This window comes from Equus przewalskii, chromosome 9 (genome assembly GCF_037783145.1).
Source record: "Equus przewalskii isolate Varuska chromosome 9, EquPr2, whole genome shotgun sequence".
Lineage (NCBI taxonomy): Eukaryota > Metazoa > Chordata > Mammalia > Perissodactyla > Equidae > Equus > Equus przewalskii.
In genome coordinates this window covers 58,988,736-59,014,846 of record NC_091839.1, presented here as the reverse complement: position 1 = coordinate 59,014,846, position 26,111 = coordinate 58,988,736, and the positions used below count along the sequence as shown (strand labels likewise).

General features: G+C 39.9%; 1 protein-coding gene across 2 annotated transcripts in view; it reads right to left on the bottom strand.

Annotated features, from left to right (window-relative positions):
- The window catches only part of FIG4 (FIG4 phosphoinositide 5-phosphatase), a 116,329-nt gene that overhangs the window by 58,710 nt on the left and 31,508 nt on the right, over positions 1-26,111 (bottom strand). For both annotated transcript variants that reach the window (XM_008520377.2, XM_070559285.1), the window contains exons 7-15: positions 24,277-24,405; positions 21,587-21,687; positions 20,179-20,341; positions 19,665-19,762; positions 15,210-15,343; positions 13,843-13,959; positions 12,062-12,107; positions 11,227-11,375; positions 9,551-9,717 (exon numbers count right to left, since the gene is read on the bottom strand). In XM_008520377.2, coding sequence (XP_008518599.2) covers positions 9,551-9,717; positions 11,227-11,375; positions 12,062-12,107; positions 13,843-13,959; positions 15,210-15,343; positions 19,665-19,762; positions 20,179-20,341; positions 21,587-21,687; positions 24,277-24,405 — 1,104 coding nt within the window. The remainder of the gene's footprint in view (positions 1-9,550; positions 9,718-11,226; positions 11,376-12,061; positions 12,108-13,842; positions 13,960-15,209; positions 15,344-19,664; positions 19,763-20,178; positions 20,342-21,586; positions 21,688-24,276; positions 24,406-26,111) is intronic.

Genomic DNA, 26,111 nt, shown 5'->3' with positions numbered 1-26,111 from the left:
TAAAATGTAAGATGTGAGAAACATAACCAGATAAAGGATATTCCTTCAAAGGATCATAATGAAGACTTCTTGAAGATACTGTTATTATTATAACTTAAAATATATCCATGGTGTTTATATAGTTGCCTACCAAGCTTGGACCTGAGGATCTTTTCCTGGCTGCTTCTGACTGCAAATAAGGCAATCACCCTCAGGAAGACAGTAGTACTTTAGATACGGAAAAGAGCTTAAAACAGACAGGTTCTCTGTAGCTGTGGCTAATAGGAGGGCAAAAGGATTTCTTACTTTTGTCCTCAACTAGGCTTAAAGGAAAAAAGAATACTCACTATTCAGACTCCATCCAAACAGTTAAAACACTAACCAGTTTTATTATGCACTGTATTTAAATAGATCAGGCTTGAATATAATGATTCTCCTTAATTAGCCCAACAAATTTCTTTTGAAACTAGAATATTTGTTATTCTAATATTAAATTAAGTTTGTGAAAAAGTGGCCTCTAAAATCATTAATGGAAAGGAACATTATTCAATAAATAGTACTGTTTAACTATTGGGGGGGGAGGGGACAGTGAAGTCAGATCTCTACCTCACACTATACAGTGAAACGAATACCAACTAAATGTAAGAAAGACAAAGATCAACACCCTGATAGAAAAAAAGAAACACGCAATTTTCAAAAGAAACAGAAATAGACAATGAACACACAAAATCCAACTTTACTAGTTATCAGACAAATGCAAACTGAAGCAATATATTATTTCTACCTATTAAGCTGGAAGTACTTTTCAAAATGGGCACTCCTATATTCTGCTGAGGGAGCATTCACTGCTATATCCTTTCTTTAAGGTAATTTGGCATATATATATATATATATATATATATATATATATATACATATTTTAAAAGGCCCTGAAAATATCTATACTCTCTGGTCTAATAAATATGCTCCTGCAATTTTCACAAGAAAAGATAAAAAATGTGCACAAATGGTGTATGTTCAAAGATATTTGTTTAAAAGAAACCTAAATGCACAATAATAACAAATAACAATTACGGTGCTTCTAAAGGATAGACTGCCATAAGGCTACCAAAAATCATGTTGTAGAAGAATATTTAAGGTCATAAAGATTACTCACATTATCTAAAAGGGCAAAAGCAGAATATAAATTACGTGTATAGTAAAACTAGAAGGCTCATGTTCTCCTAAATATGAACAAGTAGCTACTTCTGGAAGGTGAGGATTATATGATTTATTTGTGAGTTATTCTGTACTTTCAATAATTAACATATGTTACTTTCATAATTTAAAAAAACACCATTCATTCATTCACCCAAGAACCTGTTACATCCCACGCTATGGATACAGGACAGGTTTCCCTTGCTATTTGAAAGTATAGCGTTCCTGTGAAACCTTTCATAAGCCGAAATGGCGTAAAGCAAAGAAGCCATTACCATTAATTTATATGGGAAAAATTTTTGAGTTTTCCCAGACCCCAAAAAATAACCCACCAAAATAAACTGAGATAAAGCACAGATGCTCAGAGACAGTTCAAAGCTCTGGAAGCTTGAGGCTGAGATGCTAAGTATAGTTCCGGTTGAGAAGCTTGGTGGCACCACCATCCTGCTTGGGGTGTGTGCACCTCCTCGAGAAGGGCTCGCTGCAAAACAAATGGTGAACGCTATTTTCGCTTTTCTTCTCTTTTCATAAAAGTGCAAATCCTCTTTGGATTTCTTTTGGTTAGTGAAAGCAGGTACTAATGTAGGTCCTTCGTAAAGGCAAAGTGGTATAAAGGGAACTTTCAGATGGCGGGGGAAACCTGTAATATGCAAGACTGACAGGTTCTTGTGGGGCTTACATTCCAGGGTGGGAAACAAAAACAATATACAAGTAAGTAATAGACAAGGTACTTCCAGAGGATGTAAGTTCTATGGAGAAAATAAAAGAGCGACATGAGAATGAGGAGAGGAGAGGGACACTGAGATTGGGCAGTCAGGGGAGGGGACAGAGGCTGAAGCGTCTGAGGAAGTAACATGTGAACTGTGAGGAGGAGAAGCAGGTGGTCATACAGAGCTCTGAGGGCTGTGCCCAAGCAGAAGGACAAACAAACACAAAGGCCTGAAGCGGGGGAAAGCTGGGCAGCTCCGGGAACAGAAAGAAGGCCAGGAGCTGGAAGGCAGTGGGTGAGGAAGAGAGCAGGTCAGGGCCGGTTGGACTGGGCCAGACCATACAAAGCCTGCGGGTCACGGTAAGAGACCGATTTTAAGTGCAAGAGGAAGCCCTGGAAGGGTTTTTAAAGAGGGGAGTGATGTGATCTCATTTAAGTTTTGAAGAGATCACTCTGGCTGCTTGAGCAAGAGCAGAAGAGGGGAGAAAGAGAGATGAATCAGGAGCCACTGCGACGTTCAGATAAGAGGTGACAGCTGTTTGCACTATCGTGGCAGCACTAAGGATGAAAAGAGCAGGAGGACTGGGGATGTATTCTGGAGCTAGAGCCAACAAGATCTGCTGACAGATGGGATTGGGAGGGATAAGGAAAATAAAGGAATCAAGGGTGAGTCCTAGGTTTCTGAACTGAGCAATGAGTGCTGAGGTGGAGAAACAGGATTGAGACGGAGTCAAGAGTTTCTGTCTCAGAAATGATCAGTTTGAGATTCTTACCATCTCTGACATCTGCGGTAGGAAGAAATTTGGCCCCCGTAACCTTTCCTCCCCAGTGTCGTATCCATGAATATTTTATATTACATGGCAAAAGGGACTTTGTAGATGTAATTCTGGTTGCTAATCATTGATTTCAAGATAGGGAAATTATCGTCCATTACCTAGGTGGGCCTGCTGTAAGCACATGAATCCTTTAAAGGCAGAAGAGGAAAGTAGAAGAGAACGCAGAAGGGGAAGGCAGAGAGATTCGAAGCACAAGAATTCAATGCACCATTGCTGGTTTTGAGATGGAGTGGGCCACAAGTCAAGGAATGCAAGCAGCCTCTAGGAACCAAGAACAACCCTCAGCCAACAGCCAGCAAGGACACAGGGGCATCAGTCCCGTAACTGCATGGGATTCTGCCAAGAGCCTGAATGATCCTGGGAGCCTCCAGATAAGCGCCCAAGTCAGCCAACATTCTAACTTCATTTTGATTTCATTGCCTTCATTTTAACTTCAGCCTTGTGAGACCCTCAGCAGAGAACATAGCTGAGTAACGTCGTGCCCAGATTTCTGACCCACAGAAATTGTGAGATAACAAATGGGTGTTGTTTTAAGCCACTAAATTTGCAATACTTTGTTACAGCACCTATAGAAAACTAATACAATATTCAAGAGGAGATGCTAAGTAGGCATTTGGATAAATGAGCCTGGAGCTCAGTGGAGAAGTCAAGGTTAGAGATATAAATTTGAGTGTCAAATGCATGATATTTAAGAGCTGGATGAGATGCCCCTAAGGTGAAAGTGCAGAAAGAGAAGAGAAGAAGAGGCTTTAGAAATAGGGCAAGAGAAGTCAATAGAGAGACTGAGTAAGATATCACAGAGGTGGGTTTCAAGAAAGAGGGAGTGGTCAACTGTGATAAAAGCTGTTGGGAGGCTGAGTAAGATGAAGACAGAAAAGAGACCACTGGATTTGGCAATGTGGAGATAGTTGGTGATTTTGACAAGCACAGTTTCAGTGGCATGATAGGGCAAATACCCAGTGAAGCAGGTAGACAGAACAGAGTATGAGAGCGGAAACAGGCCTGCAGGTAACTCTTTCAGTAACTCTTTCAAGAAGTTTTGCTTAGGAGAACAGAGAAACAGGACTGTAGTTGGAAGAGGGTATGGGATTAAGTATAGAAAGAAAAGTCAGATGGAAAACATCAAGGGGTGCTTTTATGCTAACAGAAATGAGGCAGAAGAGAGAGAAGATGATGTACAGCAATGAGCACGTAATTACAAAGGAAAGCAGGAAGGGGTGGGATTCAGAGCACAGTGGGGGTCAGCCTAAGATGGGCAGGGCCACTTCAACCCCTGTAATATGATACAAGGAAGAAACTACAGGTGCAGATAAGGGCAAGCTCTGCATTTGGGGGTAAGAAGAAGGAGTTCACTCCCAATGACTTATTTTCTCAATGAAGTATGAAGCAAGGGCATCAGCTGAGACTGGACTGTTGTGGGTTCAAGGCGAGAAGACAAGGTCATTTTGGAGAGTGGGAGGATGAACATCCTAGGGCAACGCAGCAGGATCTTCAGGCTGTGTGGAGTGTCCCCTGGAGAACTGCAGTCAGTTTAAACTGAGAGCGCTAAATTGGAACTATTTCTCTTGTCACGTTTAACTGCTTTGGGTGTAGGAGAGATGGAGAGTTAGATTTTAACCAGAGTTATTAATGCGATTTAAAATGGTATTAAAACAAAACATTTTTCCAATTGCTTTCTTTCTGCTATAGACAAATACAGCTTATTCACTCTAAACCTGAAGGATGTTAGACTTTAGATGTTGGATGTTAGCAGGATGACCTCAGAAGGCCTGATAAACTAAAAGTGCTCAGCAGGCTCCCTTGCATGTGCCTTTTTCAGTGGCGAGCAGAAGGGAAAAGTAAGGGTTCCGCTACCTCAGAGCATTATTACAAGCTGGGTGATACCATCTCAACACTATTTTCTGTAATCACTGCTTTTTGTGCACAGTGAGCTTTGAAGTCTTTACCCTGTGACCTTTTTTTTAAATTTTTGTTTGAGGAGAATATGGTTCCCCTCCATGCATGCATACACACATGCTCACTACATTTAAATTACACGTGTGTAATTTATACATACACATATAAAATAAACACATACACGTGTGTGTATGTATATATACAGCAGATCTATTATTAACAGCTGTAGGTATTCTATCTTTTTTCCTATTATAGGATTTAAATTCAACAAGCTTCAGAAAGAAACTCAAGCTTACCAAAATGTAAATGTAAGAAAAAAAATTAGAGCTTAACAAAGTCCTTAAGGGAAGTATAATTATAAAGTTCTTTCTAACATCCAAAGGGAGTATGTAAGGACCTACTCTTTCCTTGTTGGCATCCTCCAACTGCCTATATAATGTTAGAATGTTATATAATGTTAGAAACCAAAAGATGCTGCTTAGAGACAAACCCCAGAGCGTGCTCATATGTGAAGCCTCAAGAACAGTTTTTAAAATAAGCCTGAAAGGGGGTCAGGTGGGTTGCCCACATAGCATCAATCTGTCTATACGAACTAAGGATAAAATTCCTAACAACTTAATCTCAAAAATCTTCCTGCCCACCCCAGAGGCATAATATGAGAAGATTAATTAAGTTTTACAAAGTTATCATGAATGCTTTAAAGAAAATAGTTCTATAAATATATTATCATTATATAACAACCATTGTAATTTAAAAATAAGTTGTACACCCCAATGACACCATGGTTCTCAAAATAAAGAAGTCTGTTTTAGCCACATTATTCATAAAATAATTCCTTTCATAGTAGTTCCTCTTTCAGTTGTGCATAATTTTGCTTAGCTTTCCATTATGGGCACGTTACTTATTCATGACCATCTTCTATCTTTTAATAGTTCACCTTTCTCTTTTAATCATGTACAGCTACACATTTATTCTCTCCTCTAGTCTTACTGAAAAACACATTACTTGGTCCTTAAGTGTCAATAATGACCCCCATTACAGGGCCAGGGATGACAAGAGAATGGCAAAAGAGTGGATGACTCTATCAGGGCAGTTTTAAACCTTTTTCACAGCAACACACACCCAGAGGGATACGTATTTGTTGGCACACCAACTTACACAACTGTTATAGGTTGAATCGTGTCCCCCAAAAACAGATGTTGAAGTCTTAAGCCCCAATACCTGCGATTATGACGTTATTTGGAAGTCAAGTCTTTGTAGAGATAATCCAGTTAAGATGCAGTCACAGTGGAGTAGGGTGGGCCCTTAATACAATATGACTGCAGTCTTTACAAGAAGAGAGAGACCCACAGGGAGGAGAATGCCATGAAGACACAACACGAGGGGAGAATGTCATGTGACAGCAGAGGTAGAAATTAAAGTACTGCGGTTGCAGGCCAAGAATCGCCAGCAAACCAGGAGAAGCTAAGAGGCAAGTGATGATCTTTCCCTGGAGCCTTCAGAGGCAGCAGCGCCCTGCTGACACCTTGATTTCTGACTTCTGGCTTCCAGAACGGTGAAACAATCAGTTTCTGTGGTTTTAAGCCATGCAGCTTGTGGCACTTTGTTACAGAAGCCACAGGAACTAGTACAACGATGAGGCTCACCAGTGAGAATGCCTTTAGAGAGAGAAACTTAAAACCGGTCCAATTCATAAAAACAACTGAAACTATTTGTTATCTTTAGTGTTTTCAGCTTTTGGTAATAATTAATTACTTGCAATGTGTGCTATAGTCAACTGGAAGACATCAGTACATATTAATACCTTCACTGGGAAGCACAGCAGTAGGGATAACAAAGGATGATGGGAATATTAATATTTTTGCTTTAGAAATCTAGAATTTAAACTTATGCCACTGGCCTGAATTTCTAAATTCTATTTTCTTACCTCTTAACTTTGTTCAGATTAATATATGTTGATTTTAAGTTCCTAAATCCAGTTCAAGGAGTCACACAGAGTCTAAACACTCTGAGGGTCTACAGGGGGCTCTGGTTCACGTTATACACTGACCTTACTCAAAGTGGTACAATGGGCATAATTCTCAGTGAATCCAAAAGAAATGATCTGAGCAGCCCAAGAGCATTTCTGACAGGCTGCATGTTATTAGGCTGACATACTCAGATTTACCAATTTTTTAATTCAGGGAAATGGGGGAGTTAAGGGAGCATAGGTAATAAATTAAATCATGCATTTATTAATTCATTCCACAAATATTTAGTGTGCCATAAACAAGGCATAAGGGACATCATAGTGAACAAGCTTCTCAGGAAGCTCTTGAGTCTTATGGTCGGGGGTGGTTAGTTAATGATTTAAGTGCAACTGTGCCAAGTGCTACAAAGGTACAGAACACTACAAGAACAAAAATTGGAGGACATTCCTTGAGGAAGTGAAAGTAGAGTGAGCCTTAAAGGCTGGCGAGGAATTACCTAGCAGAAGAGTGCAGTCATGTGTTCCAGTGGGTGGAACGACAGCCTGTGGCAGAAGCAGCCTAACTTATTCTGGAAACTCTGAGAAGGTCAGTATGTCTGGAGAGTAGTGATGGAGGATGGGAATGGTGTGAATGGCAGGATGGCAAGGTAGGTCGGGCCAGAACATGCAGGACCTCTAGGTCTGTCGTGCACTTCCCTCCCGCACCCACCAGGCTGCCAGCCAGTTTCTGACTCCTCCATAATGCATGAATAGGGAAGGTCTTACTTGATGTGGTGGACTCCAAAGGGGCCCCCATGCTCCCCACCTCCTGGTGTCCACACCTTAGTGTAATATCCTCTACTACGGAGTGAACTGTGTCTCCCTAAAAAGACATATCCCCAATACCCATTAATGTAATCTTATTTGGAAATAGGGTCTTTTGCAGATATAATCAAGTTAGGAAGATGTCATATTGAATTAGGGTAGACCCTAATCCAATATGGCTGGTGTCCTTATAGGAAGAGGGAAATTTGCCGTAACAGACCTAGACACATGACGGAAAAAGGCCATGTGACAATGGAAGCAGAGACTGAAGTGCTGCAGTTGCAGCCAAGGATTGCTGGCAAACGACCAGAAGCTAGGAAGAAGCATGCAAGGATTCTCCCCTATGGGTTTCAGAGGGAGCCTGGCCCTGCTGACAACTTGATTTTGAACTTCCAGCCTCCAGAACTGTGAAATAGTAAGTCTCTATTGTTTTACGTGACCTAGTTCATGCTATTTTGTTACAGCAGCCCTAGGAAACTAATAGAGATTTCCCTAATATGTGGATGGGACCAACGGTTTGCTTCTGAGCAATGGGACACGGCCAAGTGATGTGATGTCACTCCCATGATTACATTGTGCTATATAAGATTCTGTCTTGTTAGCAGACTCATTCTAGAGACTCTCTTTCCCTTCATGGCTAGGAAGAAGAGAGCTGCCACGAGTCCTACAAGGAACAGGTCCAGAAGGAACTGCAAGGAATTGAATTCCACCAACAGACACATGAGCGGGGAGGTGGATCCTTCCTTAGTCAGGCCTCCAGATGAGACCACAGCCTGCTGACATCTTGATGGCAGCTTTGTGAGATCCTATGTAGAGAACTCAGCTAAGTTGTGCCTGGAATTCTGACCCACAGAAATCAAGAGATAATGAATATGTGTTGTTTCAAGATGCTAAGTTTTTAGTAATTTGTTACACAGCATAGAAAACTAACACATTTGAACAGCAGCATGGCAATGTGGCTTTGCATTCTTTCTGCGCATTGAAAATATTGAAAGCTGACTCATGGATGTTTTCATGAATGCTTCAGATCCCATCACTGAGGACTCTCTGGCAGTTTCTTTGATGGATACATACACTTTTTCATATCAGGCAGTTTCTTGCAACTCCTTCCTTAAGAATCCAGTGATCACCTCTTGTTTCCTGTTGCTAGGGTCCCTCTGGCCAGGGCCTAGCCCCACCCTATGCTGGTACCCTCTTCTGTGAAGCCTACATCTGGTCACCAGTAAACAATCAGGATCTTCTGCCCAACCAACTCTGTGGGTGCAGGCCATTCTCAACATGGCAGCCCTCTCCTCAGCCCATCCCTCTGCTTCAGCTTTACTGCACAGCAGTCCAAAGCCAACAGCTCCATGGGGTCCTCCAACAGCAGGACACTACATCAAGCTTGCCCAGAGTCCTGTTGAAGCCCATTCTTGGCTTGAGGTGAAGGAGTGGGGGTGGGTGACAGTTACTGCATGGCTACAGTTCACTCCAAAGAACCTCTTTTACCAATCTCTCTCCTCTACATTTTGTAAACTTTTTTATCCTTGAACTGGTTCAAGGGCCCAAGACTCACAGAATCAGAACCTAAGACTTCCTTCGTAAATTCTGTGCACGGAGATTCGTCTCACAATCACTTTGGTCTCTGATATGTATTGTGTTGGAAATTCCATCAGAAGGGAGGGAGGGAAAGTGCCATTTTAATCCCTGTTACTAATTTTAGTTATCACAAGTCATAAAATAAGAGGAGTATAATTTAGTGTTAAAGTTACTATTCATTTCTAATTAACACTTTAAAAAAATCAGTGATGTTTACCTTCTTAGACAATTGTCAAGACTATAAACCCTATTTAAAAATAACAACTTAATATTCTCAGACAAAGTTATCTAGGCATTGTAAGCAGAATTACAGGAGACAGAAGCCAAGGAATCAGAGTAGTTTGAATTGTGTAAAAGCTCCAATTATGGGTGGCAAAATGCAAAAGTGCCCTATTTAAAACACAAAGTTTATTCATTCATTTATTAAACAAATATTTATTGAGCACCTTCTAAGTGACAGACTCTGCTTTAAACTTTTTAAATATTTAATTTTGATTTTGCTTAGCCAAATAACTAAAAAAAAAAGAAGAGGAAAAATGTACTTCAGAATAAGTCTTAGAAATGCCAATTACTCCAGATTACCTGAAAAAGCGTTGCTGTAATATCTAGACAGGGTCTGCATGATGTCTTTGGAGTGCTGGGTCCACGGCGCTATCTTTCTGTAGGTTTTAACACGATGAACAAGTTGAGAGCCACCATACTGAAGGGACAGCGTATCCCCGTGGTCTTCATAGAGTTCCTCAAATAACCTAAGCCAAAGAAAAACAAACACTAAAGAATTTTACCAAAAGTGTTACACGTGTTATTCACTTAGCCACAGACTCAAAACAACTCTTTCACTTTATGAATTCCTCTGAGCCTTTCCTTTCAAGTAGACTCTTCGACCTCTTGAAGATAAATGCAAATACAAAATATATTATATTTCATAGTAATAGTCTAACAAGCAACAAAGTCACAGAAAACAGGAAAAAGGAAGCAGGGGTACCAAAAACATAACCTACCAAAGCCTGACCAAACTGGTTTTAACCTTATTAAAAGATTCCTAACTTTCTGCAGCTTGCCACATCAATTTACCTTGGATGACAGAATTTTCTGTTCTCTCTGAATTGCTTTTGAAAAAAAGACATGCTCGGGGTCTGCCTGGTGGCGTAGTAGTTAAGTTTGCGTGCTCCACTTTAGCAGCCCAGGGTTTGCAGGATTGGATCCTGGGCGAGGACCTACACAAGGTTCATCAAGCCATGCTGTGGTGGCATCCCACATACAAAAAATAGAGGAAGACTGGCACAGATGTTAGCTCAGGGCAAATCTTCCTCAAGCAAAAAGAGGGAGATTGGCAATGGATGTTAGCTCAGGATCAATCTTCCTCATCTAAAAAAAAGGGGGGGATGGCATAGCTTAAGTTTGTGTGCTCTGCTTTGGCGGCCTGGGGTTCACTGGTTTGGATCCTGGGCATGGACATTGCACCACTTGTCAAGCCACGCTGTGGCAGAGGCATCCCATATACAAAATAGAGGAAGATGGGCACAGATTTTAGCTGAGGGGCAATCTTCCTCAGCAAAAAGAGGAGGATTGGCAGTGGATGATAGCTCAGGGCTAATCTTCCTCAAAAAAAAAAAGAAAAAAAAGGACATGCTCTTGTCACAGATGGATAAACAGTATTCTTTCTTATCCTAGAAATACATATCTGAAACCTCTGCTTCTTCAAGTGCCTGTTCAGATTCATATCTGTGGATCCGGCCATTTGCAAGCTGATCACTTTCCTCGACAGAGCCTGTATGACCCTCTGAGATGTGCAGTAACGGCTATCACTGCATTTTCAAGAAACACTACTTCATGCAGTACCATGGATCCCAAAAACGGCAAAAAACCAGCAATTTTTAATGAAGAATCGATCTTTCCTATGTCTTATATTTTTAATTCAAAATGTATGAAGGCACATTACTTTTTTTTTTCTAATGCAATCTGGAATTGTGTTTTAGAAAAATCTACTAGTTTGGATCTATCTAAAGCACTTAGGATTTATCTAAAGAACACAATGTTTGTTGATAATTAACAGAAACAAAAAAACCTCCAAATCACGGCAGCAACACACAAGCTTTTAATAGAAATATTTATTACAGAATTAATTTGAATAATGTCTTTTAGCAACATAATTTTTGAGAAGCTAAAAGTAGAAATGAGTTCATAAAAGTCCTTATTATTAAGCAAACTTGCTTTCCATCCTTCCCAGCATTCAAAAGGCAGAAAACAAGGCTTACCTAACTGCGTCCGTATCAAACTGAAGATTAGGTTTGTCAATCAGCCCCAAGGAATACAGCTGATAGGCCAGAGCACACTTCCCCACCATGAACTGGGCCGTGTTGGTGCGGTCCAAACAGTCCACACAGTTGGTTCGAAGAACACCAGTCTAAAGAGAAACACCTTAAGACTCTCAACCATCATTCGGTCACCAAAACTACCTCCATCCAACTTTAGACTTCTTTGCTTTAAGAAATACAAGAAAAGCTACAGCCAGGGTATTATTCCTGAACAGATAATGAAGACTATTTCTTAAATTATAAAAGGTTATATTTGCTGCTCACTTAACATTGATGCAACAGCATCGTTACACCTTCTCGTCCATATTTGAATTTTCTTGTTTAGTTTAACAAGATAAAACAAATAGCTAACATTTTCCACATCTACCAAATAATAAAATACGTGCTTTTTTTCTGATACGTCTCCTTTACTGTACAAATCAAATATTCGATGGTCGAGGTCATATCATTTTTAAAGCATAGTTAATATATAGTGATTGTATCTGGCTTATTTTCCAAAGTCATTCTAATTTTAGTCTTTTCACATTTCTGTTTATGTTTCTATTTCCAACAACAAAATTTATAACATATAGAAAAAAATCCATGGGCCATTATTATTTTAGTTGCACATCCTTTGTAAGAGTTAAACACTAGCAGTAAGGCTTCTAAAAATCATTCTCAAATGATTAATAATTTTGCATTAATTAAGAAGCATCTCTCTCCATGGTTGCTTTCAGAAAACATCAGACACTGTGGATACAGACTCTATACATTATTAATATAATGTCGTCTATACCTGCAGGCGACCAGTGGGAATCACGCATCCTCCTAGTTCATTCCACCTGTTTAAAAATACATGCTTTAAAAAAAATTTTAATAGCATAATCTATATTCATTTTTGGTTCTAGCTCTTTATTAAGAACCAAAGAATTGAAGTAACAGAGCTGAGGTGCCTGAAGAATCAGCTGATTCTGCTTACTTTCATTCTTTCAGGTAAGTGAATATGCAAATATCTGGGATGTATGCTATCCACGGGCTCCTCAAAGACAGCCCGGAAAAGGAGCATCTTAACTTGCCCTAGGGCCCTGCACTCTGGCATTTTGTCACCCATGTTCTACCAAAATCCCTCTTGCTTTAATTGAAGCCCACTTGGTCTCAACAGACATGAATAATAATTGCAGGGCATCTTCTAATAAAATCTTCCAAGCCTCATTCTTCTCCCCTCAACAATAGGAATCTCCATCTCCAGCTTTTCTTCATGGGGCTTTGTGACATTCCTTTGGTTGCTCTGGCAGACTTCCTCATTATTTTCCTTCCTACTTATTTTACTCATGTGCTAATGAATGAATGGGGATATGTTTTAAGTACTATAGAATGATATTAATATTTTAATTATTTTAAATACTTTAATTATTTAAAAGAATGTGCAGTGCAGAACAGAGTTAACACAGCAGGCCTGACTGCTCTCTTCAGAAAAGTCTGCTTATAAGGCAGGCCCTTGGCTGGCGTCTGGGAACTTGGGTTCCCACCCTTTCCAGAACAGACAGGAGGCTCACCGTGCCTAAACTGTAGAAACAATATGGTTTTGCCCACATCCTGTTTCCTTGTGGGAGTCTGGAATTTTGGTACACACCAGACAGAAGCTGTCTACGAGACCAGCCTCGAGTAAAGACCCTGGCACCCAGTCTCTGATAACCTCTCTGGTTGGCAACATCTCAGTCCTGCTGTCACAACAAGTTGCTGGGGGAATTAAGGGTGTCCTATGTGTCTTCACCAGGAGGGAACTCTGGAAGCTTCCACCTGATTCCCTCTGGACTTTGCCCCGTGTGCCTTTTCCCTTTGCTGATTCTGCTTTGTATCCTTTGACGCAACAAATCATGGCCGTGAGTATGACAATATGCTGAGTCCTGTCAGTTCTCCTAGCCAGTCACTGAGCCTGCGAGTGGTCTTGGGGACCCCCAACACAGGGGCCTTAAAATCCAAACTATAACAAAAGGATTTTTTCCAAAGACGTACATGCTAGTAGTTGGCTATTTTTGGTTTTTGGGTTTTTTTTTATGATTACGGTTAACTTATTAACTGCAAATAAAATGCTGGAAAAATATTATATTGGTTCCTTAAAAGATAAATAAAACACAGATCCTTGATCTGAAGAAGCTCACAAAATAGTAATGAAGAAAGATTTGTGAGCAAATAACTATAATAGAATGATAAATGTTATTTTCATAAAAATGTTAGTATTTAGTCAATAAGAAAAAATTTTCCTGCTCCTATTTAATACTGAAAAAATAGAATTCATTGCAGAAAATTTTACTTTAAAGAAATATTTTCTGTAATGTTTATTCCATGAAGCAAGAGATAAAGATTCTGTGGTTTCCATCACAAGGAATATAACCACTGGAGGAAATCCCACGCCCATGGTGAATGTTCATTACACAGTCACATGAGCAGCTTGTCTTGTGTCCCCCAGGGAATAAATTCATCCATCGTCCAAGTAAAACAAACTGCTTTATATTTAGAATATTTTTATCCCCAAGAGCAAAATTCTTGACTTAAATTTTTAAACCCCATACATACTTTTCATCTGGCCGCAAAATGCTACAGTAAGAATCGGGGCGGTTTACAAAGAAACCTGTTTTCTTCACCACACTTTCCGCAATCACATTCAGTCGATCAAGAACATTACACAGTTTGCTGAGGAAAGGAGGAAGAATGAGAAAAGAGAGAAGAACCCAAGTTAATTTTAACACATATTTATCCTTATATATAAAGCAAACAAAGTCTATAGTAATAATATTCAGGGACTTAGTCTTAAAAATTTCTAGTTTGTACTCAATAGGAACATTGTAATAATTAATTTCTAGAACATGTGCCCTCAATAACTAGCAAGATTTGGTGCAAAGAGACATGAAGGGCCTGGAACTTAATACGAACTATTGGCAAGTGCTAACCTTGGCACATTACATCCATACAAGAGTTTTTCCTAAAGCCTTTGACTCCTCAAGAGTTCAGTCAGTCAAGTCAACACGCATTCATAAAACGACTGTGAAGAGAGCACAATGCACAGCGCAGGAAGCAGGGGAAGGAGACACAGGGAAATACATTAATATGAAGAACCTGGAATCAGGCTTATACTCTGGGAAAGTGCGTGCATGTGTGTATGTCTAACTACATAAAATGATTTAGAAAAAAAGTCTGAGTTAAGTGCAAAACAATACAGTAACATTAAAAAAAAAAAATAAGACCTCAAAATAAACCTAGCATTTGTATGATGCCTAGTAAGTGAGTAAAAAGACAATGAGAGGTTACTGAAAGAAAGTTCCTTGGAGGACATGAATTTCGACTCAGACTTTACAGGTAAAAGAGAGGTGGGAAAGGAAGCCAGGGAGGCCAGAGATGAACAACAGGAACAAAGACTCAGGCATGGGAACGTGGCTGCTACGTTAGGGAAAGAGCATGAAGTTTAGTTTTCCAGGAACAGAACAGCCCTGTGAATAAAGAAAGTTATTCCATTCTGGAACCAACCAGGTGATGGGGCTTTAACACTACACCAAGGAGTTTGGATTTACCATAAACAGCCAGAAGCTCATCCACCAGGGAGAGAAACTGGAAGTGGTGTCTGGGAAAGCGATTAAACAGGGAGAGAGAATGAAATAGAAAAAAGGGAAACTAACGCCTTGAAGGAAAAGTACTGGAGTAGAGATGCTCTGAAACGACAAGACATTTCCAAGGGAACTCGCACATGGTATAACTGGTGGGCAAAGAGACTCTGGTCAATTAATTTAAGCACTCAAATTATACACCAGCAACAAAACAGCTCCTAGGCAGGCTCATAAAGAAAATTAAAAGAGTAGCATTTCCTTTACCATGGAGTTCAGCTTCCTGCTATTTTACATCGCAAGAAAAGGAAAACATCATAACCAGACATATGAGTATCTACTGACCTTTTGGTGTACTTGGCCATATCCCAAGGAATATAAATAATAGTGTGCTCAGGAGGCAAAAACTGGTTGAGGTACATCACAGCAGCCACAAGCTCTTCACTCAGAATTCTCTCATGCTTTCTTTTCTCTCGTTCCTTTATCAAAAAGTAAATATTTTCAGTGTTCTAATTACCTTAAATCAGAGGAACAGACTTTTAACACTTTACTTTTCAGCTAAGACAAAAAGCCTGTTCTTAAATATACTGAAATGAAACCTACCTACTAAAATTAATATAAATGCAAAGAAGTAAATAATTCCTTGAATTAAAGTCAACAGATAAGGAGCTTTAAAGACTCAAGGAGACCAGATTCCTACAGTGTGACCTCCTGTAGCCCCAAGAAGTCCACCCACCCTACACGGGTCTGGCCTACACACCCAACTCTGGCAGAAGAGAACTCCCCAAGGACCAGAAGAAGGGAACCCTCAACTCTAGCCAACTAAGGATCAGACAGAAATCAACTCGGTCTAGATGGATAATCCCCAACTGGCATAGCAAAGAGCACTTTCACAGCCTTAGGAGGTTTTTAAATTTGACTCTTGTAAAATACCCTATAGGGAAGCCAAGGCAGGCACTTTTTCCCCTTTCACATGGTGGTTGAAGGAAGTGCAGCTGAGAGGCATTCATGGGGCTAAACCTCACCTTCTGCCTCCTGCCTGCTAGACCTCCTTAGCTATCACACTGCCTCTCATTCAAGAGGGGCTCATGCGTTACGGCACAACTCTGTGGTTGGAACGCTGGCTCCGCCACTCACTAGCCAAGTGGCCCTGTGCAAGGTTCTCAACTTTCCTAGGCCTCCGTTTCTTCATCCACAAAATGGGGTAACAGTTAAAAACAAAGAAAACAATTACTTCACTTAAAAACAAAGAAGAACAATTCCGCAATAGTGATGCTGATATGGTGTGGAGGCCCTATTGCTGGCATCAAAATAGGTCTATGCTGTTTTCAATCCTGCTTACTTCTCAACTGTCATGAATTTAATCAGATAACCACTGTGGAAACAAAAAAGGCTATCTATTTTGCACAGCTGAATAAATCAAATAGAGACATTAAGAGTTGATGAAGAACAGTGTTAAGTTACTTTAGGATAAATACATATTTAGCTTATTTTCCATTTGAGAAATTAAATTATATATCTGGAATTTTTCTCAAAAGTGCTTTTTTTTCTTGTTGTTGAGGAAGATTATCTGTGAGCTAACATCTGTTGCCAATCCTCCTCTTTTTTTGCTTGAAGAAAATTAGCCCTGAGCTAACACCTGGGCCAATCTTCCTCTATTTTGCATGTGGGATGCTGCCACAGCATAGCTGATGAGTGGTGTAGGTCCACATCTGGGATCCAAACTTGCAAAGCCAGGCTGCGAAAGTGGAACATGCCAAACCTAACCACTACGCCATGGGGCTGGCCCCTCAAAAGCACTCTAAATCAACTAGGGAAACAAAAACTTTTTGAAATTCTTCTATCAAATCTGACATTTTATGAGACAGAGAGAAAAGGTTCTTTAATCAACCTTCGATCATCTTTGTGTAAAGACTTTCTTCATGCATTGTCTGTCCACAGTGCATTAGTGCTAGTGGATTGTTTAGTCAACTTCCTTAGGGTCAAAGACCCCTTTAACAACCAAATGAAAACTTCACATACACAAGTGATTTTGCACATTGTTTCAAAGTATGTGCAGGCCCTCCTAATGGCCATCCATGGCCCCTAGATTTAAATCTCTGATGCACAGTTATGCTTGATCCCAGATTGACTTTCTATCAATCCCCAGGGGCAGCATGGAAGGTGTATGGATTGCTGCAAAATGTCTGTCAATCAGTATCTCAAACCTCCACAATTTGAGGGGATGGGAAGGAATTCACAATACAGAGTAAAAGAGAAAAGAAATCAAAAAAGTATTTCATTTGAGTAACTTCATATGGATGCAGAATAAAGAGCAAATATCCCTTGATATCATTCTACACACATGCACATTCTTTGACTCTTTAATCACAAGTTAATAAGGACTTCTTCCAAGCGAACTGAGTAAACATTTTTTATTCTATGAACAAAATAACTAATGACAAAAACTACAACAGATTTTTTTTTGTTTTCCACAAAACATCAACTTAATCTCTAAACTATTTTCTACTTAATCTCTAGTTATTGCCAAGATTTTTATGACAACGGAACAGTAAACAAGTATAATTTTTTTTTAAGATTGGCACCTGAGCTAACATCTGTTGCCAATCTTCTTTTTATTTTCCCTTCTTCTCCCCAAAGCCCCCCAGTACATGGTTGTATATTCTAGTTGTAGGTCCTTCTGGCTCTGCTATGTGGGACGCCACCTCAGCATGGCCTGATGAGCGGTGCCATGTCCACGCCCAGGATCTCAACTGGTGGAACCCTAGGCCCCCTGAGGCAGATTGTGCAAACTTAACCACTCAGCCACAGGGCCAGCCCCGACAAGTACAATTTTAAAATGCACTGACTGGCCTTTAAATATTCAAAAATAAATGTACATTTGAGAAATCTGGGCAAGAACACCTTACAGGCACACGTATCAGAGATTACTTTTTGAATCTGCATATTCAATAGAGAATTATTTCAAACATCGTAGACTGAATCTCCATTTAACCATAGCTTTTAACCAGACCATAAGAACTCTGTAATACACGAAGAAGATTCACTAATTTAGGTTGATGCTTATATTCTAGTGATGTCTTGTAATTGAATGCTTTAGCAATAATTTATTTCTACACTAACAATATCTTATTTTCAATACATTTACTAGAAAAGTGTTCATGAGGGTTTTTGTTATTAGAGTTTTCCTGCTTTAATTTTTCAATTACACTTGTATAATGTAGCTACTGTTCAATACTAGGCTGAGGTTACAGACTATCCAGCTATTGCCTTATATTCTGAGTTGACGGGGAGAGAGACATGAAAATGAAACTCCTGAATTCGTGTGAACAAAAGTCTAAAAAATGATGTATTTAACATCTGGATAATTTATTTTACAAAGTCTATCCCTAGTTGGATGCAATGATTACATAAACCAAAGAGCAACAAAGGAAGAAATGAAGCTGACTGCCTCATTGTCCACAGCTCCCCTCCTCACACCCTCCTCCCCCTACCTGGCCACTTTCAGGCCATATTCCTCCAAAGTCTTGATTTAAAACACACACACACACACACACACAAAAGCACCCTGCTCCTCTGAACCCAAGCATCAGTTGCACAGTCCTCTCCCAGCAACGGGCTCACAGTCTTCCTCCCCACCCCAAGCTGTGCCTCCACCTCCTCTTCCACTCTAGTCATCATTCCCACCTTCACATCTTAGATCAAATCACCATCCCAGGTAACTCCTCTGCTTTCAAGATTTCTTATCCAGAATCTCTTTTGTTTTTGGATTGTGTGTTTTAAATGCCCCACCTCCCGAGGACCTCAATCCACTGACAGCTCTACTTTCTCCATCAGCCCCCTCTGTGACTCCCCCACGTTCTCCAGCTCAGATTTCATGGTCTACTTCAATTATCTTATTGCCAATACCCAAAACTCCTTTGATCCTGTCTTTTTATGTCACACCTGTATGGCAAAACTAAATGAACCCAATTATCTATTTTCTCTGTGCTTATACCATACACAAGCCCTGCCAGAAAAAGTCAGGCAATAGCAGAACAGTTCCTTTTAAGAAATCATGATCACCAAACTGAAACTAGCCCTTAGCATTGCTTGGATATCTCTAGTCAACCTACCCTCCCACATGCATGAAAACTGTCAACCTTCTCCACTACCTTCAAACCTCCACTCTGAGCACATGACACTTCCTTCTCCCTCATAGAGAAGTCAAAGCTGTCAGATGGAAGTGTGCACGTGCACGCACACACACACACACACACACACACACACACACACCTGCAGCCTACTGCTCTCTGTTCTCCCATTAAAATAATTCCTCAACTGTGTCCACCTGATTCTTGAGCCGCAACAGCACCCTAATTTCTGAGTCTAGCCTGTAGATCCCATCATTACCTATGAAGTTGCCCAGGAGATCTTCTGGATTGTCAAGGGAACTGGCTGTATCAAGGCTACACTGTGGCTGTTGGATCTCCACGCTTCCTTCTCCCAGCTGTCCTGGAAACTAAGGCTGAATTTCACTCATACCTAGTTCACTCAAGGAAATCAGGAGACTGACACACTGCATCCCTCTCTTCCCTTAGAAAGATAGCACTGATTCTCCCAGGGAAGAGGCCACATGGAATCTGAGGCCAAAGGACAAAGGCTCAGACAGTTCAGACACAGTGAGCCGTCACAGCGTGATAGGTCTACAAGTCTCTCCTCTGGGAAGAGGTGAAGCAAGCTCGTTAAACCCCTTTGTGCTGAGGAAAAGGTTGTCCAGTGTGACTGAAATTCATAACCAAACAGATGAGCACATCCTACCTTCACTAAATTCAAGATGATGATGGGGGAGCCAAACCTCTGAAGCATCTGGTCAAAGTGAAGGGCAGCCACATGTGCAAACGGATCTGCCTGATCCACTGAGGAAGAAGGAAAGATGAACAAATCCCAGAATGAGAATTACCAAGCAAGAATAAAAGAGGTGTAGCATTTGGTTTTGTTTTTAAATGTTTAAAGAAACGCAGTTCAACTAATCTTCTCATAGTTTTACTTCCCAAATTCTTCTCAAGCTTATTAGACATTCATTCTTCATGTATTTATTGGATTTGAATAATTCTTACATTTCTGAAGTGAAATATAATTTACTAGTGGCCAAAATTAAAGAAAAAAATAAAGTTATTGTATAAAAATAATAGAAGTCTCCCTTCTAAATTGTCTACTTTTCAGTGCTAAAACTTCGTTAAAACCTAAGCATTTACAAGATTTCTTTGATAATAGTTGTTATCTCTAAATGTGGGTAAAGAAGAGTTACTATTAAAAAGATAGTTCCACGCACATGTAATGGGTGGTTTAGGCATCATAGTCGAAATGTCCTGAGACCAATATAAAGGAACTGATCCTCTGACTTGCACATAAGAAGAGTAACTTCCTGCAGTAAAAGACATCACAGAAGCATCGCAGAGTATTTGTTCAGTCTCCACTTCATTTGCAACGTCACCCTAGAAAGAAAGGTACACTTAAAGATATGTTATGTTCTTAAAATTTTTTAATGGAAAAAATTTCAAGTGTACAATGAAACTATAATTCCTATTCTTAGGATGTCTTAAAAGAGGTAAATGTTGACCAATATTCGATGTGCACATGAGAAAAGGAAAACCATTAAAATGCAATAAAGGAAGGCAAGTAAAAACAGCAGAGACCAGAGTAGGAAAAAAATCTAATTAAATAGCTAATAATACAGGTAGTAGAGAACAGCTTGAGTGATACAAATGGCAGAGAGGGAGAGAAAAGAAAAACAATTACATGAAGTTATAGAGGGGGTTTGGAAGACCAGTGGAATATAAAAATTCAATTCGGAAGACCAAGAAGGAATAAAAAGACAAGAGTAAGAGTCAAATAACGCCTGATGGACAAAGGCGGGAAAAAGGGTCATGAGGTAGCTGTACTTATAAAAGTGTACAAGGATATGACAAAGAATAATTTGAGGCATTAATAACATGTCTATTTGATTATCCTTTGAAAATTCATAAGTAAGTAATGTAGATGCAAAATTCTGATTTTTCTTAAAGACCCATTATAATTATTTTCATTGCTGACATAATTTTAAGAACAATGTTGTTATTTTAAGGCAGGATCAAAACCCAATGTTTCCCTCAATCTGTCTATTCAATCACATATCTCCTTAAGACTCAAGTTGTCTGTTGCAAATGGTGATGGAACACTCAGAGGAGATGACATGACTGATGGCAGAAGAGACGGATTGCTGCTGTTATTTTCTAGGGTGAGCAAAATAAGGCGTCTGCCTTGACCCAAACTGAAGCAAAGGGAAGAGAGTGAAGGGTTTTCCACCCTTGTTCTACTGAGTCTTCCTATCAAGGATGCATTTCCAACAACGAGTGCTCCCCTCCACTTATTCCTTGAGTGAGGTGCTTTGCTATTTTAGTCCCCACACTAAATATGTACATTTTCTCATATAGTCCAGAAATGGCTCATCCTCCAAAACATTAAACATTTCATAACTCCCTAAGGCACTGCATAACTATCTCTGAAAGCTGATTTTTCAGAACCTCTGTATATTAGTCATATTCCTCACAAGTTTCAGATACTCTGGAGAATTAATTATACTCTTGATAATGCCCGAAACTAAGAAATTCCACTTTCTAAAATTCCACTTTGCTTCATCTGTCAGCAAAGCTGTTGTAAAAGGTTAAAATGCCAGCAGCACTGTTGTTTTCCCATCTTACCTCACAGTTTGCACCTCTCTTGAGAAAACGAGTCCCAGCAAACTTACTGGATCTTCTAGCTATTAGAGTGACATACACTGGTCGTCCATAGATCAACAGCTCTTAGAAATCAAGTTAAAGCTGTTTAGCATTCACGACTGTCACACTAAACCACGAGAATCATTATACCTTAAATACACATTTAAATAGATCTTGTCCATTGGGTTAAACGACACCCAAAAGCTCCACCCAAGAATGGAACAGCATTGGGTCTAACTGTTCTTCTGAATTGTGCAGGTATTAAGGCAAAAATGGACTTCCCTAAGGAGCAGTTTCCATGAATTTCAGAGGACACAGTAACCAGGTGGAGGGTTATTGGCCAAGAGAAGACCTGGTGGCTCCCTGTAGCCAACTAAGGATGTTAACAGGTACAACCAATCCTTCCTTAGTCTTCAGAGATCACACAACTCTCAAATAGAGCATGTCACTTAATAAGGTGTTTAAATTATGAAGTAATATACAAGGGAATGGAGTGACTGTACTGTAAAAGCAATCCAAATTCGCCCCCTAACTGTAAGAACTGAACACTGTAAACTGCTTAAACAACATGGAGCTTATTATTTATGTCACCTTACTTAACTTTCTGAGCCTTGGTTTCATCTTCTGTAAAATGGTGTAAGTACTAATAAAGTAACTAATTTTATTAGGTGGTTGGGAGGACTAGATCAGGTAATGTGTGCAAAACTAGTGCCTGGCCTACAGAAATGTTCGATAAATAGCAATTACTTTTATCATCACATAGACTCCCAGAATTCATTAAACGCTTGATAACTAGGAGACTAGATTCATTATTTAAACTAATAAGCTTTAAAATTATAATCTATGGTGATGTTTGTTATTTAAAAAACCAAACATTTAATGTGCTTAATATATGCCAGGCCCTGCGTTGGCTCTTGGCAGTACAAAACAGTTTAGGAACTACATTTTAGAAACTGCCTGTAGAAACCGTGGCATTCTTTCTGGTGTCCTTGGTTGGTGAAAACTTTGTGTTCTTTCCAGGCAGATTTTACTTTTAGAAACAGAAAAAGTAATTCAAGGCCAAATCTCATTATCCAGTGAATGATCAAGCAGATAATACCACTCACTGGCTGAAAATGATTATAAAGTCATAAGGCTGATATTCAACTGTAGCACACCAATGTCACTCATCTTCATTTCAAAATTCCTGTGTCTTCATCCAGCCTCTCTGCTCCCTCACTTGCCACAAGGCAGGCAGCACTGGCCCTCTTCAAGGCTAACCTCTCTAGATGTACCCCTTGATACGGTTCCTCCCAAATGCTCTGGTACCAGAGAGCATAATATTGGTTAATCACATTCGCCCACTTAATGGTCTCAAAACAACCACTCCTTTATTTTTTTTTATTTTTTATTTTTTTTTGAGGAAGATTAGCCCTGAGCTAACTACTGCCAGTCCTCCTCTTTTTTGCTGAGGAAGCCTGGCCCTGAGCTAACAACGTGCCCATCTTCCTCCACTTTATATGTGGGACACCTACCACAACATGGCATACCAAGCGGTGCCATGTCCACACCCGGGATCCGAACCGGCAAACCCCGGGCCGCTGAGAAGCGGAATCTGTGAACTTAACCGCTGCACCACTAGGCCGGCCTCAAACAACCACTCCTTTAAAGTTTTCACTATAGGTCTTAAAAAACCTAAAAAACAGGAAGAATGTCAACTTGAAAACATGCTGGGCGCACAAAAATGCTCTACATGACTCAAAAAGGGATAGGAAAAACCTAAACATCACTTCTAGAAAGTATACACTGTCTTCCTAAACCTCATAGCACAACAGCGCTTTCTTGAAAATTTTCAATATAGCTAGAAATTAAATGAAAGGGAAAAAAAGTATTTAAAAATTGAACTCACCATCTTAACCCAAGGCTCAAGCTACTTCTGTTTAATCTATCATGCCCCTTTCCAATCCAGGCCTTCACCACATTATGTCTGACCCCCTGCAGTCTTTTCCTCACTCAGGTCCCCTGTTCTAGTCTCATTTTACTTAATCCAGCTTGAAGGTGGCTGTCAACTCAAGCTTCCTATGTCCTACTTTGCATGTCACCCTCTTGAAAAAAAAATTTCTAAAGTTCTAGCACCAAACTCGAGGTCCTTAATTTGACCGCCAAAGCAATCCAGCGACTGGCAATCTGACTCCCCACTACCAACGTCCTTCCCACTGCGTTGTACCTCCCAGGGGATTATACACAAACCAGAAGAATACTCCCACGAACTTGTCCACCTCTACACTCACGATGCTGCCCCAACCCACAACCTCACTCCCTGCTCACTGCTAAGGCCTGACTCTGGTTTAAGGCCCAGGCCAAGTTTGACTTTTCCTATGAGCCTGCTGCATCCCCCCCACCTGCCACTGATTCTGCTCCTTCTCTCAGGTGAGCATGACACTTAGTATCTGTATCTCTAACTATGCACATGGCATTTTCTTCCCTGTTATTTATCTTTCTGTGTACATAACAGAACTGTTCAAGTGGCCTGCATTCCTCTTTCTCTTTCCACTACATGACATCTTGGGTAAGTCTTCCTGTTGGGAGCACAGAGTGATCATTATAATCTTATAACTCATATATAGCTTTCTACAAATTGGTACAGCATAAGGTAAACAATATGCATCTTAGTTTTTTTTAAAAAAGGATACTTGACTGCCCACAGAACCCATGAATAATATACAACAGCCAGTCACGATGCACAGCATTTTTAATTATATCCAGAAGTTCACCATTCCACACATACTTCATATAAGGCTCACTGCAGATCCCAAACACACCTGAAAGATAAAAGGTGGTGTCAGAAAGGTAAGGAAATTTGTTGACATTCAACTGATTTTTAAGTCTTTAAATTCTGTTTTTAACTTCAAAATAAGATGCCTGATGAACAGCCTAGCCATTTTCAGTGGATATAATTCGTCATCACCCAGAACACTTTGCTGATTCTGTACAAAGTCAAAGAATGAACACATTTTCTTATGTGTGAAAGTTTTTAACCTAAGAGAAAGGAAAATGACAGGGAAATAAAGGACACGTGTACAAATACAAGAATAAGGCTGAGAGACAGCACAGAGCAGCGGCTGGGAGCACCGATCTGGGGTCTGAGTGCCGGGACCCAAATCCTGGCTCTGCCTCTCATCGGCAGGGGGACAGGCGTGATCAGGAGCGCCACTCTCTATCTCAGCGCCTCCGTTTCCTTATCTGTACCAGTATCACATGGGTGTTGTCAAGATGAAATAAATTAATAACATACATAAAGTGCTCAGAACAAGCCTGGTGCCTTACTGATGCTTCTATAAGTGGTAGTTATTACATCAGGCTTTTCCTCACGAAGAAATTAACTTCATGAAACATGATTTCAGCAGATCTAGATAATTTATTAAATGTCCATGAGTTTTACAAAACTTATATGAAGTGCAAAATAAGAAACAGGTATATTTATAAGATAATGGCTTCAAAGATCTTAACAGTTCCAGATAGCAGGTAATCAATACTATTTTTCCTCTCAAAACATGATATCTTAAGAGTGTTTATATACTATGACAAATACACTTTGGTTTGATTCATAAAAACTAAACCTTCTCTGACCTTTCAATGCATTATACAGAGCATGAATGATACAGACATAGATTGGAGTCCTGTCTTTGCCAATTAGTGGCTCTGTGACCTCTGGCAAATTACATAACATCTCTTAACCTCAATTTTCTAAACTGTAAAATGATGATATTAGTACTCATCTCAGAAATATTATTGAGATTAAATAAAATAATATATGCAAAGTGACTAATACACTGACACAGAAGAGACCTTTTTAAAAATGCATTCTTTTCCTTTTCTCCCTACCCCCACATCATCTATGCTCACTCTGCTTCCTATCAGTTTCCTGGGTGGTAAGAGAATAATGCTTCCCACCAAAAGATGTCTATGTCTTAATCACCAGAGCCTGTGAATATGTTATGTTACACGGCAAGGAGGAATTGAAGTTGCAGCTGGAATTAAGGTTACTAATCAGATGACCTTCAGATGGGAAGATTATTCTGGATTATCCAGGTAGGCCCAATGTAATTACAGGGTCCTAATAAATGAAAGAGGAAAACAGAGTAGAGTGTCATAGTGATGTAATGTGGGGAAAAAAAACTCAGTTGGCCATTGCTGGCTTTGAAGACGGAAGAGTGCCACAAGCCAGGGAATGTGGGCAACCTCTCGAAGATGGAAAGGGCGAGAAAATAGATTTTCCCCTAAATTCTCAAGAAAGCAACACAGCACTGCTGACACCCTAATTTTAGTCCACTGAGACCTATTTTGGACTTCCGACTTATCTAACGTGATGAATTTGTATTGTTTTAAGCCACTAAGTTTGTGGCAATTTGTTATAGCAGTTATAAAAACTAATATACACTGTTATTCACACCTATCAAGTAGAACTGTTCTAGAGATAGTAAAAACGTAAGCGGTTTCAGAGGCTTAATTCAGATCCCAGAATGGA